Source organism: Gymnoscopelus microlampas (genome assembly GCF_963454915.1).
Source record: "Gymnoscopelus microlampas genome assembly, chromosome: 8".
Lineage (NCBI taxonomy): Eukaryota > Metazoa > Chordata > Actinopteri > Myctophiformes > Myctophidae > Gymnoscopelus > Gymnoscopelus microlampas.
Genome location: NC_139945.1, coordinates 22,665,982 through 22,683,308, shown reverse-complemented (window position 1 = coordinate 22,683,308; position 17,327 = coordinate 22,665,982). Strand labels below are relative to the sequence as shown.

Genomic DNA, 17,327 nt, shown 5'->3' with positions numbered 1-17,327 from the left:
TTCACCCCACCACGAGAGGGAACCGAAGGAAAGGGCAACGACTTTCCTTGCCTTGGCTAGAAGGTGACTGTAGAAGCCTAATGAAAAGGAGAGATGAGCTACTGAAACAATCATTAGTCTCAGAAATGTACCCATACAAGTAATACAGTTCATAAGAAAGGCCAAAGCAAAATTCTTTATCAGTGTTATTGAGAGCGTAAGGGGAATGGGGAAAAGGGTTTGGCAGTACACTAGTAGGCTACATCAATAAAGACAGACAGAATAATTAGAACCAAAAATGCATGATGTACTGGTGAAGGATCCCTATGCCCTTGCTAGCACTTTACATATTTTTTTCTCAGAGGCTGAATTGAGTAGCAAAAAGTATTGTAGCATTATTTAAAATGCTCTAAAGCCAAACATGTGTATGGGCTTGAATCTCTTGATACAAACTTTTTTATTTATTTATGTGGAATCAATATAGCAACCAATTACACATCTGCTTAACCTGTCGATTAGACACAATATAGTTGACTAGGGGTTCTCAGCCTGTGGGTCTGGACCCCCCACTTTTTTGGGAGGGTCCTCAAATGACAGTAAAGTGACAATTTAAGGACTTTTAAGACCTTTTGAATACCAAAAAAGAAAAGAAAAAAGTACATACTGCATCAAAAGTAATCAATAAACTATACTATAAAAACTGGTCAAACATTGATCAAATTGTCAATGTCAAATAATATAAGAAAGAGGCACATTTCTTTGAAAATAGCTGATCTACAACCCCCGATCTGTGAGCTTGTAGATTTGCTATTTTCACAATAATTATTGGGGAACCTATAGTCAAACTAAATGTAATGCCTCAACTCCTACATTCCAAGTGCTTGACAGGGTGGGAGGTCCCCAGTTCAAATATGATTATTTTGGGGGGTCCCCAGTTCAGGTCCCCAGTTCAAATGTGATAATTTTGGGGGGTCCCTAGTTCAAAATGAAATATGATTATTTTGGGGGGTCCCCGGTTCAAATATGATTATTTTGGGCATCACAGCCTGAAAAGGTTGAGAACCACTGTAGTAGACTACCGTCAACGTGGAAGGCGGCCACGGTTACACATAAAAAATAATAATAATCTTGCTCCACATTTGACACAGGCACTTATCATCAGCATCCGTCCTGTTGTATCAACGGTGGCAGAGGAGTGGATACATAGCTAAACCGATCATTAAACATCTCAGTGCTGCATCCCATGCAGTTTGTGAGTGCCCTCCACTCCATAGAATCAGCCAACTGTGTCTTCATTGAGAAGGTGATATATTATCATGCATGTATTGTCCATTAATAAATGCCCTTCCCAATAAGCACATAAAGTCAAGTCAAGAAAAACGGAAGTCTATGGGAGTGTTGGAACTATCTCAATAGCTCTGGGTGTGCTGTCATGCTCATTTGAGCACAGCCGGAGAGCCTATTTCAACCGATCAGATTTGGTAGGAACTACCTGTTGTACAACTTTCATTAAACCACTGGGCAGCTCACTGGACTATAGTTTTGCTGATGAAGTTCCTTGTTCGAGGACATCCATCCATTTCCCCACCCAGATTGTCCTGGGCGGTCTTTTGGTTTTCTAACCTGACAAAAGTGCATCCAGTGGTTTTTTGGAGTGGTGTTTTACATTTGATCTTTTTATAGTCCTGTCCGACGGTAGCATGTGGACTTTGTCCGTCTTTGTATCTGATGTGTGCCGGTTGACCATTAACCAGCTGTAAAAAAAACACCACCAGCACTTTATTGTTCAGCAGCAGGAAACATAGAGCTCTCTGACCTCCAAACACATCAACCAAGATCTGAGTTTCAGTTGTGAGATGAACATTTAGAACACATGGAACCACTCTTAACCACATGATTCCTAGCGTCCCTATTACGGCTTTCTACGACTTTCTTTTCATTTGGAGAAAATAACAGATCTACAATCTCCTGTGATCTTAATAGACAAGACAAGATTTGGTGTACATGTAGGGGAAAGGGTCTTTCATAGAGGGACTCCAGTAAATGAAGATAGGGTTTGAGTAGTTATAGTGTGTATTGTATACATAAATGTCACAGGTGAAGACTAAAGTTTATCAGTTTCATTTATCAGTTTCATTATTCAGATGCTTTTCCGTAAAGGTTAACAGAAACTGGGTTTTAAAGACAGCAGAACCAGAATCAACAGAATCATTCAAGAGCGCGTGAAATTATTGTTTTCATGCCGGCTGAGCTCTCAACATCGCAGTTACAGGAAGAGTTTGAATTAGGGAAAGATAGAATAGAGAAGAAAAGAAAGAACACAGAACACAGAATAACAGGAAGACGCAGTCAAATCAAATACACAAAGTCCAATATAAGTAAGGATTAAAAAATATCACTGGATAGATGACACTACAGAAGGCGGAAATGCAGCAAGGATGAAGTCACAGTTTAATGTGCATGGTTAGTTAAATGGTTAAGGAAAAACGGCTCATGAGGTTTGTCGTACCACATGATAGAAATGAGATATAGCAGTGGTTCTCAGAGTGGGGTCTGGGGACCCCCTAGGGGTCCTTGAGGGGTTCCAGGGGGTCCGCAGCAAAATTATACTTATTATAACATCAAACAATCAGATTAACCACTTTAAACCTATACATGGGCTATTTGAAAATAGCCGATCTACAGATGTGCCACTTCAAAACTTCACACGTTACTGTTCTTTCCCTGAAAGTGCACTGAAAAGGCATGTTTTCCTCCCTGTTCTGCCCTTAAAATTGCACTGTTTTGCCCCTGAAAAGAAGTTGTCACTACACACCCCCGTTTTTCCCTTCAACAGACACCCATATACATGAGAACAAAAGAATGTGTGTTGAAGGTGTCAGACTCATTATGAGGCGAAAGGTGATTTGAAGAGGTCCTTGACCAGTTGCTCAAATTAATTAGCATCATAAAAGCAGTGATCCTCAAAATAATTCATCATTTTAAATGCCCTTCTTTGTCCCTCTTATTGCCCTGGGAATCCCCTGAAAATGTACTGTCTTGGCGATGGCAGGACATGTGAAGTTTTGAAATGGCATATCTGTACAAGTTCACAAGGCACCGCTATGCGGCACGTTGTGAGCTTGTATTTCGGCTGTTTCTAGAAATCTTGAAAAAATATTTTCTGATGGGAGTCCGCAGCCAAATATATTTTATCAATTTGGGTGTCCGCGTAAAAACGTTTCAGAAGCACTGAGACAGAGAAAGCATTCCTGCTGTTTGCCTGTATAGGACAGTATTGATTGTAGAACAGTGATACTGATCGACTGCTTGAAAACAAACATCTCTCTGTAGTTGAAGTGTAAAGTCCAGTAACTGTTCACTGTCCCACACAAAAACCAGCAGACCTTCTACTTCATTCACCAAATGCTTGTCCAAAGGCGTTATTTCACAAAAAAGACTAGGGGGTTGGCAATAAAAGTTTCTACTTAAACCCTATTTCAAAAGTAGTGAAACTTTGTAAATCTGCTATTTTCACAATTCAACAAAATGCTAATAAAATAAAATGTAAATAAATAAATAAAATCTATCACTTTTATAAAGCTCTATACATTTCTTCTTTAAACTGAATTTCAGCTTCCATTCCTACCAGCGAGCACTTACTGAGCAAGTGCAGTGGTCAGGTGACACTGCACAACAGGAAGTAGTGAGGCTTAACAAGTGTGACACAAGGTGGTATGATATGATGATACTATAGTGTGACATCATCCTCCTCAGTTTCCTGGAACAGACGTTCTTTCCTCACAACATCTGATAATGAACGTTCTACAGTTTTTATGACTCTACTTTGTATCCATGCTGCCAGTATAGGCCACAGAAGTACCGGCACTATTTTGTCACGTGTTTTATAATCTCTCAAGACAGATTCAGAGATCCGCAGCTGAATCTGTTGACAACTCCCTTTACAACGTGTAGAGTTGTTGTTATTAGGAATGAAAGCAAAGGCGCACCACCGGAAGAGGAGGGCTGAAGGAGAGTCAACAGACCGACATCCGGTCTCTACACAGGGAATTTGGGCGGGGTTTTTTCTTTTTTTTTTGCCGATGGGTTCCCAGATTGCTTGTTTTATGCTTTTTGAAATAACTTCAAGTTCATAATGGGGCTCTGATCGGGCTGAAACCTTGCCCAAATTTGGAGTCATAGATATGTCAGACGACTGACGTCATATAGATGACTGATGTCATAGATTACTGATGTCATAGATAATTGACATCATAGATGGCTGATGTCACAGACTGGCCACATGAAGTCAGAGATCCTTGACATCCTGAGATCCACATTTCCTATTTTTTTGTTGAAATCAAATCTAAACCCTATCATTATGATCTGTGACCTTTAAAACATACACAAAGTATCTGCTGTTTGTTTGACTGTAGGACAGAAACAACCCCACCTGTTGTTTATGTCTTAACCACATGAACCCCAGCACCCCTATTCTGGGCATGTCATAATAATAGCATAGGTGAACATTCGGCAAAAATAGGCGAACAATCAAAGTAGAAATTAATGTACGTTTTCATCTGCCGGTATCACCCGCTGACTGCGTTAAAAACACGCTGTAATTCGTTTTCAACCCTGAACATTTTTACGTGACAGATCTCACCGTGGGTTTCTGTATGTCAGACATTAGTTTGCTCATTTGCAGAGTTCGTTGACCCCCCCCTCTCCCCGAATCCCCCCCTCACAGAGTCAGTTTCACAGGAACCAACAGAGAGACACATCTCCAATTCAGAAAACCAGTTCAGAGGAACTTAAAAACAAAAAACTAGACCAAGGAGGAGAACACATTATAAAACACAAATTGCAGAGATTCAGCGTCAAAGATCCAGGCTGGTCCAGGAACGTTTGGTAAGATCTGCTATATGTTCACTGCTCCTAAAATAATGTATTGATCTGAGCAAATATGTCATTCTGTGACTTAACTATAACGGGCACATCATTATAGGAAATTATTCCCTCCCCCAAAAGTTTCAAACATTTCTGAAACTTTTTCAAAGTTGTTCAAAGTTAGCAAAAACAGCGTAAGTAGAAGATCTGCAAGATCACCACAGGTCATGATGTGTCGTGTGGTGAGCTTTTAGATCTACTATTTTTGCTAGTCGTCGTATGACAAAGTATAGGGCTTGAGTGCTTATTACATGTTATACAGTATTCATTATATATCGTGTTTGAAACTCCCTATGCCTTATGATCTAGTGTCCAAGATCAGAATTTGGGCCGTTGTACCTGTGATTTAGTACTTTAGTTTGTGTGCGGTGTTCAGTCTCCACAGGAACAAGAACAGACCACAACTCATCTACAATGATAGGTTGCTTTCTTTTATCACAGCCCAACTTTGGGCATAGGCCCCGGACAAGTGCTCTGAGCCTCTTGTTCGCATTTCCGTAACAAGGTGTTTTTTACGGGTTGGAATTGTTAGCCCCACGCCCAACCTCCAACCTGGAGGACCAGGTGTTGCGTTTCGTCGAGCCTCTCTCCCCTGAGACCTGCCCGGCTTGGTTGAACCTGTGCCAGGGGCATGACCCCTGCCGGTATAGCCCTCAGAGTCACAGAGGCACACAAGCCTCCACACCGCGACAAGGTAGCAACACGCGGGAAGGGACATTGCAGCAGAAGGGTGATAATTGAGTTTTGTTTGTTTGTTTTTGCAACAGAAGGAACATGTCCTTTTTAATTTAGTGCACTTTTGAGCACCTTAAAGCAGCATGTAACTTTCTTCTTCCACCCTGGATTTGAACCCGGTTGCTGGATAAATTGAATCTTGACCATCAGGTCATAATTCGTGTCAGATCCTGTGTCTAGGTGAGACATGACGTTTGACACGATAGAGCAGGGAGACAAAATACAACCACCCCAATTGTATAAGTTATATTGTATTAACATACTCAAAGTGGATAAAATTACATTAAAGTTTAATAAATGGGTTGTTGTTGTTATTATTAACTGTAGATCATGTCTAAGATCTGGTCTCATTTAGATAGTCCTCTTCTAGAGTACATCCACATAATATATATGCATCGATAAAGCACAAATTAAAGCATCAACTATATTAATAATGTGATGCTAAATATTTCACTGGTGTATTATCAGATTGTTTATTCATCACACTCCAGGGTGTATAAAGACCTTAAGAACTGGTCCCATTTTGATGACACCACCACGTCTTCCTGTTCTCATAGGTCAAAGCCCAGTCCAAAGCAGCAGCATGGCTCTAGCCATCCAGGTGGTGGGTCTGGTTCTGGGTGTGCTGTCCTGGTGTCTCCAATCCAGCTGCACCAGCTCCCAGGTGTGGAAGGTCCGGAGCCACGCGGACTCGGTGACCACCAGCCAGTGGCAGTTTGAGGGGCTGTGGATGAGCTGCGCTGCCACCTCCATGGGCGCCATTCAGTGCAACAAATACAAGACCATCCTGGGACTACCAGGTGAGACACTGACCACCAGGTGAAACAACAAATCACCAAACAGTACTGTCATGTAGCTGTGTTTACATTGCTGGGAACAAAATTAACACATTGGGAAAGATATCACATCATGTGACTATTCCCACCGTAGATGAATATAATAGGCTATACAGTACTTAATGACGTGAGAGGTGTCTCATGAGGGTTTGGGAGTGGGGTAGAGTTGGGGGGTATGAGTGTATGGGGTACTGGGTGGGGTAGGGTTTGGGGGTATGGGGGCTGTGGGAGTGGGGTGGTATGGATGTGGGGGAGTTGGGGGTAGAGGGAATGGGGGGGATTATGTTGGGAGGGGCCTGGGCCAGTGAGTGGGAGGCCTTCATGTAGGATGGGGCGCTTTTTTTTGTGATTGGAGGAAGAGGGAGGGAGAGTAAGGGATGATGTGGTTCTGAGAGGTGTATGGTGGAGCTATAGCCCATGTAGTGATTTATAGGCTAACAGGAAGTCCTTGAAGTCAAGGGAGCCGGTGAAGGGATTTAAGGACCGGAGTGATATGATCAAATGTACTGGTTTTAATAAGTATTCTGGCAGCAATCAGGGTATGCAAGTTTGTCACACAGGCTAACACATTAGTCTCAAAGTCTTTTCCAAAGACACAAGTGAACAAAAGACGAGGTTTGGTTTGGGTGGGAGGACGGAGGGATCGATTCTCCACGGCCTGAGCTGTCAGTCCTCCCACGCTGTCAAGTCCAAGTGTGGTCTTTGTAGGAAACGGTGAGCAGCCCCAGCCAACCCGCGGCGTCGGTGTCATTGGAGCATTAGCGGAGAGAGCCAACCAACGACAGAGACCAATTCCCCACAGGCAGGGGCGAGCTCCGGTGATCATCAATCTGACATCTATCAATTTGCCACTGGCAGAAACGCTGTCAGTGTCCATTTGGCAATTAACCCTGTCTCCACCTCGGTAACCGTCTTCCATGCCGACATCTCGCCACTCCGACTAGTGGCTTCCGCGTGCGGTTAGGGTTAGGGTGAGGGTTAGGTATAGGGTTCGTTAACGTCGGAAAGGCGACATGTCGGAAAGCCGCCATGTAACCCTCCACCTCCACCAACTCTCCACCTCATAGAACACAGAATAATACAAAATACCAAATAATATATCTACAAATATATACTGTACAAATAATACAACATAAATATGGTAACACTTGGCCTGAATCAAACTAGACAAACCTAGTTGAGGTTAAATGTGAACGTGAGTGGTAGTGGCAATTGCAATCCCCCTGGGACCCCAAATGCACCTAGCTGTACAGTTTATTCCAACTAGTGGCACATAGCAAACAGCACTGTGACTCTGTATAGCTCACGGAATAAAGAACTTTGTGATCTCAAAACCTTGGCTGTCGTCTGTCCTACAATTGAGCCTGTTACAATAACATTCTAAAGCCTAAGCTGGCATAAACTCAGCCGGTTACTTAGAAACGGCAGTGGAACAGGACTGAGGGACCAACACGACCAGTAGGATTGTGTGTCATTTATGTAGAGCAGACCTACTGTACTGTAAGTCACCAGCCAACACTTCCTGTGTCCTCATGATTATGATGATGGCTTCAGAGGAGGCGCGCTTGTTTTATGAGCCCTGAACAAAGAGTAAAGTTCCCCTACACCTGAAACTAGGTGTAGTAACACAGAGTAGTGCCATATAAAAAAAGAACAAGGTGGGGGAAGTATCGAAACGCTGTTACTGCTGGAGAGAGAGAGAGAGAGAGAGAGAGAGAGAGAGAAAGAGAGAGTCAGAAAAACTGTATAAAGGGCTGAATGGTTTTCTTTCCACACCAGGGCAGTGTCAGATAGAGAATACGCTAAGAGAGAAAAAGACAGCGAGGTCTGCGTGTGAGAGGGAATAGATAGATAGATAGACAGACAGACAGACAGACAGACAGACAGACGTACATATCTGTACTGTAACCATGACAACATCGTTGGAGTTAACAGGGTTTATGTTGGGTGTGGGGAGCTGGTTGCTAACGGGTATGAGCCTGACCAACGAGTACTGGAAGCTCTCCTCCGTGTCAGGGAGCGTTATCATCTCCACAAGACAGTTCCAGAACCTGTGGCGGTCCTGTGCTGAGGACAGCACCGGTGTCAAGAACTGTCGCGAGTTTGAATCCCTGCTGGCCTTACCCGGTACGTGACTTAATGGGAGAGAAATAGTTTAGAAATCTGCACACCAGTATTGCTGCTTCCATAATGCAATTTTACTTGGTAAGGTTTCGAGCCACCAGGCTCTTCCTCAGACCTGGTGGCTCGAAGCGTAGTAAGTTAAATTGCATTATGGGAGCAGCAATACTGGTGTGTGGATTCTTACATAGGCTACTGTTAAACTTTTTTTGATCCAGCACCCAGCCCTAGAAGGTGTGGGATGTCTTTTAGCTGTTTGTCAGCTTCTCTCTCTCACAGGGAAATAGTTTAGGGCAACAGATTAAATGATACCTTCAGATATTTACAGTACATACTACAGAAAATCTATACAACAATACCAGTTGCATATTTTTATGTAATTATATGGATATTACTTAAATTGGGAAAAGTTCTGAAAGTGCAGCGGTATGGGTAGCATCACAGACATCACAGTAATGACATCACGAGTGGAGGAAGTTGCTTGTTGTGCTGTACTGGGTATAATATAATATAATATAATATAATACATGTGCTTTCTAAATGTCTATTATTTGAATATGTTTCTTAAAACTGCTGGGAAATATATAGCTACTTGCGGATTATACCAGGGTCAGTCCACCCTTAGGTGAACACGCACTGACCCTCTGCACCTTAATCCCCATGTATAACGCACAAACATTTTTTGTTTTTTTTATTTCATATTATTGTGCTCTTTTTTCTCTCTAAGCACCTTAGCGTCTATAAGTATATCATGCACAGTATACATACATTGCTGCTATGCTCAGGCACCTTAGTTTGTCTCTTATCTCAGGTACTTTGTAAATATGTAGATAACTTGTTTTTGGCCTTCTATTGTTCTCTTGTTGATCTCCTTCCCACTTGCCCCCTACCCCTCTTCTTCTTCTCTCTCCCCACTCTTCTTTCTACGGAATCTAACGTTGCGATGGGAGTGATGTACAAAAACGAATTTCACCCACTTTTTTACCTTGTAAACCTGTGATGTGACAATAAACCTGATTCTGATTCTGATTCTGATAATATATAAGAACATATAGCAATATAATTAGTAAGATGGTTTATACTTAACATAATGTAATAGGTTTATCAGTAGAAAGGTGCGCTCAGTCGAGTCCTTCGTAGTAGTATGCAGTGAATTGTATACCTACAACGATGAAAGTAGTGTGACATGATTACCTGTAGTACCTGTGTCTTCATTCTTCTCTCTGTCGTACACGTTCATTGTCTACCTCTCTCCACTTTTTGGTCAGATTTCTGTCATTCAAATGTCTTTGCAATCCCCAAAAGTCTGATTGTTATATGAATTATGTTTATGTCAATCAAAGGTTGAGAATTGCACTAGTATTAGGTTTGCACTGGCCCACACAGGGGCATTGCGAGTACTTTTACAGGAGGAAGTAAGATCTGTAATACGGCTACATAAGTTAACAGTCAATTGTACATGGCACTGAAAAGCCATGGCATGTAAGAGATGTACAGCTATAAATCGACCTTTATTCGTCACATACAATTAAAAAAAAGTAGTATCTCTAAAATGCAGTGAAATGTATACAGGTCTGCCCCACGGATAGTGAGCAATAAAACAAGACAAACAGAACTAAACTAACCTATATATGAAAGGTGACAGACCATGCCAGCATAGTCTCAGGACAGAGACCTAAGACCTGTGTGCGTGCGTAAGTGCATACGTGCACGGTTGCATTGGTGTGTGAATAAGAGAAAAGAGACGCTCTTCTCTTAGCCCGTACACACACAGGATATTAAATGTTAAATTCAGTAGGTATGTCCTGATCAAATGACCCACTATATGTACACTAAAATGTTGTTTTGTGTCCCGTGCAGGTCACATCCAGGCCTGCAGAGCTCTGATGATCATGTCTCTCCTAGTGGGTCTGGCTTCTATCGTGGTCTCATCTCTCGGACTCAAATGTACGAAGATCGGCAGGACGTCGGAACTCGCCAAGGGCAAGATAGCCCTCACTGGAGGCGTGCTGTTTATCCTGTCAGGTGAAGACAACTGAGCAGCACTGTGATTATATCATTTAAAATGGAGGTGGAGCTTTTGTTGTTGTAACATAGATAGATTCAGTTTTATTGATCCCGCCCTGGCGGGGGAATTCAGTTGCCAGGGACGGCACAACAGTTAAGGTTACTAAGAGAAGTACTGGAAAGCCCAGTCAGACAACTTTCCACTTAGAACATTACCAAAACTGTGCCGACCTGCCAACAGGTCAATTTAAAAGAGCTGTGCGTGCGTGCGTGCGTGCGTGCGTGCGTGCGTGTCGGGAGCTAATTTTCCAAACATTCAACTTTTTGTGCACTGCACATTGCCAGTAGGCCATTCCAGCTATAACACTTGTCTTGAACCATAGGTAATATGATCAATTTCTAGATTCTAGATTCTCCACCATTTAAGCATATTCTTCAAAACATTCTTTTTCCTACTACTCCTTCACATTTTGTCCAAAACTCACACATAGGTATACATCATCTCTGGAGTCATGTGATAAACATGCATCATGCAGATTTTTATATTCCACACCGATTAGCTCTCAGCTGTCTACAAAGAAAAATACACATCGTCCGATTGACACCAAATTTTAATCACACATTAAAGGCCTCTAAACGTTGCAGAGCCAAGAGGGTTTTTTACTTAGACCCATAGGGCCAAAATTACTGGGAGGGGCCTATTTATTTTCTTCTTTTTTATCGCCGTATAGCATGAACGCAACATCCAATCATCCCCAACTTGGAATCGCATGTTGAGAGATCTCTATACAGCACTTCAACCTAAAAGCACTTTCACTTCTGCTCATACGGGGCACCACAAATGTGAAAAGTTGTCAAAACAGGTGTGTGCATGCTGACTGTATTTACATGGACAATAATAGTTTATTAATTCAGAATGAAATCATTACGATCACAGAACGTAATTGTTTACATGGACGCTAAATAAAGTTATTCCTTGTTTTCATGCTTCAAAGCATTTAATGGGAATGTTATTTTATTTTTTACTCTAGAGTGAAACGATCGGAATAAGTGTTTACATGCTGATATTTCCTGTTGATCTGAATACCAAAAGGTTTATACCACCCCTCTCAACCAGAATGGACATTCATTCCAATCAGACTGGATCGGAATATTCTCTTCCAAATGAGGTGTTTACATGAAGCGTTTTTTTTTCTGATAGAGATGTCATTCTGAAGATAAGTGTGTTAGGGTCCATGTAAACACAGTCACTGACAGCTGTGTTGTGTAACAGGTGTGTGCATGCTGAGAGTTGTGTTGTGTTGTGTTGTGTTGTGTTGTGTTGTGTTGTGTTGTGTTGTGTTGTGTTGTGTTGTGTTGTGTTGTCTAACAGGTGTGTGTATGTTGACAGTTGTGTTTGGTTTTTACAACAGGTCTATGCACCTTGATAGCAGTGTCGTGGTATGCAGCTCGAGTTGTCGAGGAATTCTATGATCCCTTCTATGGAGGAGTCAAGTAAGTATTTGGCTAATATTCAATTCAATCTACTTTATATAATAATACTCAGGATTCGACAGTTTACATTCTCCAAAAGGAAAAGCATCTATTTGATTTAGTCCATCCAGAAACAGGGATAGCCTAAAAACATATCCCCACCGGCCAGAAAAAAATGAATGATCAGGCGGTAGGATATCAAAAACAGAGGAATGGATCCTATACCCCATCCTCCCTAGCAAATCCAACCCTGGTAATACTAACAAAGAGTGTATTTATTGTGTGTGTTTAGGTTTGAGTTGGGAACAGGTCTGTATCTGGGTTGGGGAGCGTCTGCTCTGGCCATGCTGGGTGGTTCCATGCTGTGTTGTTCCTGTAAGAGAGACCCCTCAGGACCCCCAGCAGGGTAATGAACACTGACATCACTCATTTAAACTCCATGAAGAACTGATCTACAGGCTAAGGCTTGTTGGCTTGAATATCACATTGGTTATTTTAGGTATAAGTGACACTCGTGCGATTGATTTTACATTAAGAATTAGCCTGTACGCTTTTAAAAACAAGAACAAATGGTGGTACCACGATAAGAATCATGTTTTGGTTGAATGGTTAGTCTGATATTATTCATGTATAGAGTAAAATCAATAATAATACAACCATAAATATGGACAGCAGTCAAATAAATCATCTGTGTGCTGGTCAGTAAACCGTCCCTGGATAAAGGTTGACAAACTCCACATTCTGTTCTAGAGACACGTTTCTTTTGCATGTTGTTTGTGGTTCTATTGCGTGTTGTGTTGAGTCTTCTCCAGGAGCTTCTTGTAACACTTAAACAGTCTTAACTTAAATCACTTAAATTCCATCTACAAGCTCACATGCTTGTGGACCTGCCAATTTTGGGTGAATATTCCCCCCAGAATATGGATGGGGTTCAACATTAGGCCGGGAGAACTTTCTCTATCGCTGATACAGGCTGGTCGGGACGCCTGTTCAGTGGGGAACAGAACGAGGATGAATAGCGTATTCTTCTGCATGCGTTACGTCCTCCCGGTGAAACTCTTCACTGTCAGGCGACTTCACGTGTATCGGAGACACATGGTTGTCTACACCCTGCCACATGACCAACTGTAGGGGTTAGCAGTGACACACGAACGTGGGGGGATATTAGCATAACGACTACATTCGGGGGGAGGACAAAAGGAAATAAAATAATATGTATATATTTTATACAACCTGTTATGTTTGTGTTGTTTCCTGTCCCAGGAACTTCTCTTACAACTACAGCACCACCGACCACAAGATCTACAGAGCAGCTCCTATGTCAGAGACCGGCAGCTCCAAGGCTTACGTTTAAAAGTCTACGTCTCTGATTCAGTTCATTCTTCAACTGTTACTGTTCATGGTTTTACTGACATAAATGTTGGGAGAAGGGAGGTTTATTAATATAATGATGAATGTATTTATGATGAGAGACCTACTACAAAGGTCACCTGAAAGATTACAACAGAACAGAATCCTGCTGTTCATTCTCTAAGCACCTTCTCTATTCTGGTGCAGTCACATTGTGGCAGTACTCCTCTCTTATCTCTATTCTGTAATCCGGGCCCTTGTACTACTGTTGGTTGATTGTAAATGTTGCTTGTTCTATTGGACAAAGTGCCATTTTAACACTCACGGGATAAAAACTTTGCTAATAGAATTAACTAAGCAAACTTGTTGGTATTTTGCTGTTGTAGTTTATTTTTAATTTGTTTGTTGCAACGAAGCAACATTATAAACTACAGCCTGTTGTCTTGAAGTATCTCTTTAGAATAGATCATCATACCACCACCTCAATTATTTTTCTTTTGTGAGATTATGTTTTGAAAAGGGAGTCCCACTGGGACTAGGCCAGGGGTCTTCAACGTTTTTCAGGCCAAGGACCCCTTAGCTGAGAGACAGATGAAGCAGGGACCCCCACTACATATTGTATAACATTGTGTTGCAGATTAAACTTTTTCATAGATTTCATAGATAGCTTCATAGGCTTGTTTGACAGCACTGCCATCAGTGTTTGATTCATGTTCATGTGCTTTCAGACAGTTAACCTTTTAAACCCTCAATTTTTGGTCAACTTGACCTTTGGCTCTGTACTTGGTCTGCTCTTTTTCCTTCTACACCAACTCTCTGAAAATAGACGATCTCAGCTTGTAGATCTGCTATTTTGGGCTAATATTACCCATCACGCAAAGATTTGGTGGACCCCCTGTAGTTACTCTGAGGACCCCCTAGGGGTCCCCAACCCCCTGTTGAAGACCCATGGACTAGGCTATAGTGCCATATGTAGACAACACCTGGGAAATAAGCTGCATCTAAGATCAATTTTAGTTGATAACCTTAACTTCAGGCATAAAAGTTAGCCCTCCCTGCCAAGCAAAAGATATTAATGATCGTGTGTGTGTGTGTGTGTGTGTGTGTGTGTGTGTGTGTGTGTGTGTGTGTGTGTGTGTGTGTGTGTGTGTGTGTGTGTGTGTGTGTGTGTGTGTGTGTGTGTGTGTGTGTGTGTGTGTGTGTGTGTGTGTGTGTGTGCGTGCGTGCATGCGTGTGTGTCAGAACACACTTGGTTTGGTTCTTGACTCTTACCTGTAGCCTATTTCTCAATATGTTTCATTCTCTCTGCTGTTATTTGCTGTTATGACACTAGCCCCATTTAGAACCTCTCCCTCCGCTATGACACCTGCATTTTGCCACAGGGATCAATTCAGGTTTATCTTAGTACATTATATATTTCTAATTCTATTTATTATATTCAGACTGGAACATAATTTTGTGCGGCCAAGCACTTCTGCCCCTGACACTAGAGAGCAGTGATGAATGAGTTGTAGGCTACTCTATATGGAGAGTAACCCCCAAAATTATGAATTACTTTGATTGATCGATTGAGTGAGTGACATCTTTATTGACAAAATACATATTTATAGAAAACAATAAAGCTTGAGAGTTTATTTCCATTGTGGTCCTTATTATTAATATGATCATTCATTCATATAAGTGTACATTATATTTCATTGCTGCAGTATTCAGTTTGTGATTGCCAGAAGCCATACAGTATTTACCGAAGACATTATCTAGATCCCATAGCCTGTACATACGAGCAATGGTGTGTACACTGTACACGATCCTGTTGTCTGGGAGACAGCTAGCCATATGGTTCACATGACGGTCATCTGTCATAATCTCTCAAGAACAGATTCTGCACTGCGAGGAGGAACGAACAGCAGAGGTCGCTGTTTTTCCTTTTCAGTTGTCTCATGGGCTACGAGATTGCGACTGTCATGGATGAACTTCAACCTGGTGATTGCACTTTTTCTATTTACAGCCCGTACATCTACATAAACGTTCAAATTTCAAATATGAAGTGCTTACCCTATGGCCATGGATGTTATAATTATGTACGGTTTCTCAAAAGTACCCGTATCTTCCGTATTGTTCAATAAAGATAATTGTAATGCGATTTAATGCGATGTATCAAAGTGCAATAGGCTACACCTTCCACCCAATAGGGTCACGTAGATGAACTGAAAGAAACTACGGAGAAGGTGGCCAGCGATTGGATTAAAATGCTTTTTATTGAACAATACGGAACATGCGGGTACTGTGGATCCGAGTAGAATTGCAACATCCGTGGCCATGGGGTAAGCACTTTATATTTGAAATCTGAACGTTTATGTAGATGTACAAGGTGTAAATGGAAAAAGTGCAAACACCAGGTTGAAGTTCATCCATGACTGTCATGACAAGTTTCAGGGCTTGGGGACAGCTAATAATCAAGCATCAGCCACACAAGTTGTGTTAGGCTTTATGGCAGTTCTAAATCAAACTGACATAAATCGAGTACAAGACACCAGTCAATAATGGGTTCTAGGATTACTTCTATGAAATGTAAGTGAATACCGGTAATGTAACTATTTCTAAAATTGCACCTTGTCTTTCAAAAACATTACATCATAGACTCCCATTCATTCTGAATGAATCTGCATCTGCACTCACCTATGACGCCTAGCGGTCAAATGGCCACATTGCATGTTCATACCTTCAACTAACTCAGTAGTTCCCAAATTGGGGCCCTTGAGGGGGTTCCAGGGGGTCCCCAGCAAAATTACGAACAGAATGCTTAATGAATGACTGTTCAGATCATAAGTTTAAGCACTTCAGCCCCATTCAAAGTTTTCAAAAAATAGCTTATCTACAAGCTCATGTGTGATGCGACGCATCTTCCCCGGTATCTTCAGAGGTGCAGAAAGAATAATCGAAATGTATGGAAAGAGCGTTTCAGTGAAAGTGTGTGTGAAGGTGTGTAGGTGTGTGTTAGTATCAAGATCAGAGAAGGACAGATTTCCTTGGCTCCAGTACAGTTGGACTCTGATTCTATACAGGTTTTCTGCTTCACTGAGAAATCAATGTGTGATGATGAGGAGTATGCTGTGTATTTATCTCTACATAACTTGATTCTCCAGTATTGATTCTGATCCTGACTTTGATATTGACCCACTCTGGGTCCCTTTCTCTGATAATACAGTTTGAGTTCCTCAGCATGCAGGCTGCAGAGATCCTCAAACCCCGTTGAAGTTCTCTGATGTCTCTCCATATGAAGTTCTCACACAGGTTCTTCAGACCCGGGTTAAGAGGCGTTTCCATTGAATGTCTCTTCTTACAAACGGGACATTCCTTTATGTTCTTCTCTCTAAACCATTCCTGCAGAATAATAGGATCTTTGAAGATGTTGTGTCTTTCACAGGAGAGGATAAATCCTCTTCTGTGAAAGACGACGACTGAGAAGTCATTTTGTGAAGCTACACACACTCTGATCGAGCCAGGAAATCAGCCAGTCAGTGGTGGTACTGGTAATAGTGTGAATCCTGGTCCTTATTAAAGTCCATTCAGCAGACAGAGTCAGCCAGACAGAGTAGCTGCAATGACAGTGTGTCTCCTCACACTGGGAGTTATGAGTTTGATGTGATCTTATCACAACAGGTCACGTGTGACCCAAACATATTGAATTGATTGAATGAGATGTGTCAAAGTCAGGACTGTCTTTTATTTATCATATTTCGTATACAGACAGGGAACCATAGAGAGTGAGCTTTGACTGTTAAAAGTGCTTTACAATGTACTCTCACATTAAACCTTTCACACACCGATGGCAGAGGCAGATATTCAATTCACCTACTTACAGGTCCATTTGGTTCAATTTGTACACTCTCAGAGTTA

At 41.8% G+C, this 17,327-nt stretch overlaps 1 protein-coding gene across 1 annotated transcript; it reads left to right on the top strand.

Moving 5' to 3' along the window:
* Positions 1-6,223: 6,223 nt before the first annotated feature.
* On the top strand, positions 6,224-13,461 carry cldn15lb (claudin 15-like b; the record flags this gene model as incomplete). The annotated part of the gene is made up of 5 exons (XM_084064943.1): positions 6,224-6,440; positions 10,458-10,622; positions 12,017-12,098; positions 12,370-12,483; positions 13,341-13,461. The coding sequence occupies 5 exons, from the start codon at positions 6,224-6,226 to the stop codon at positions 13,429-13,431; spliced, it is 669 nt and encodes a 222-aa protein (XP_083921069.1). The 3' UTR covers positions 13,432-13,461.
* Positions 13,462-17,327: the final 3,866 nt, after the last annotated feature.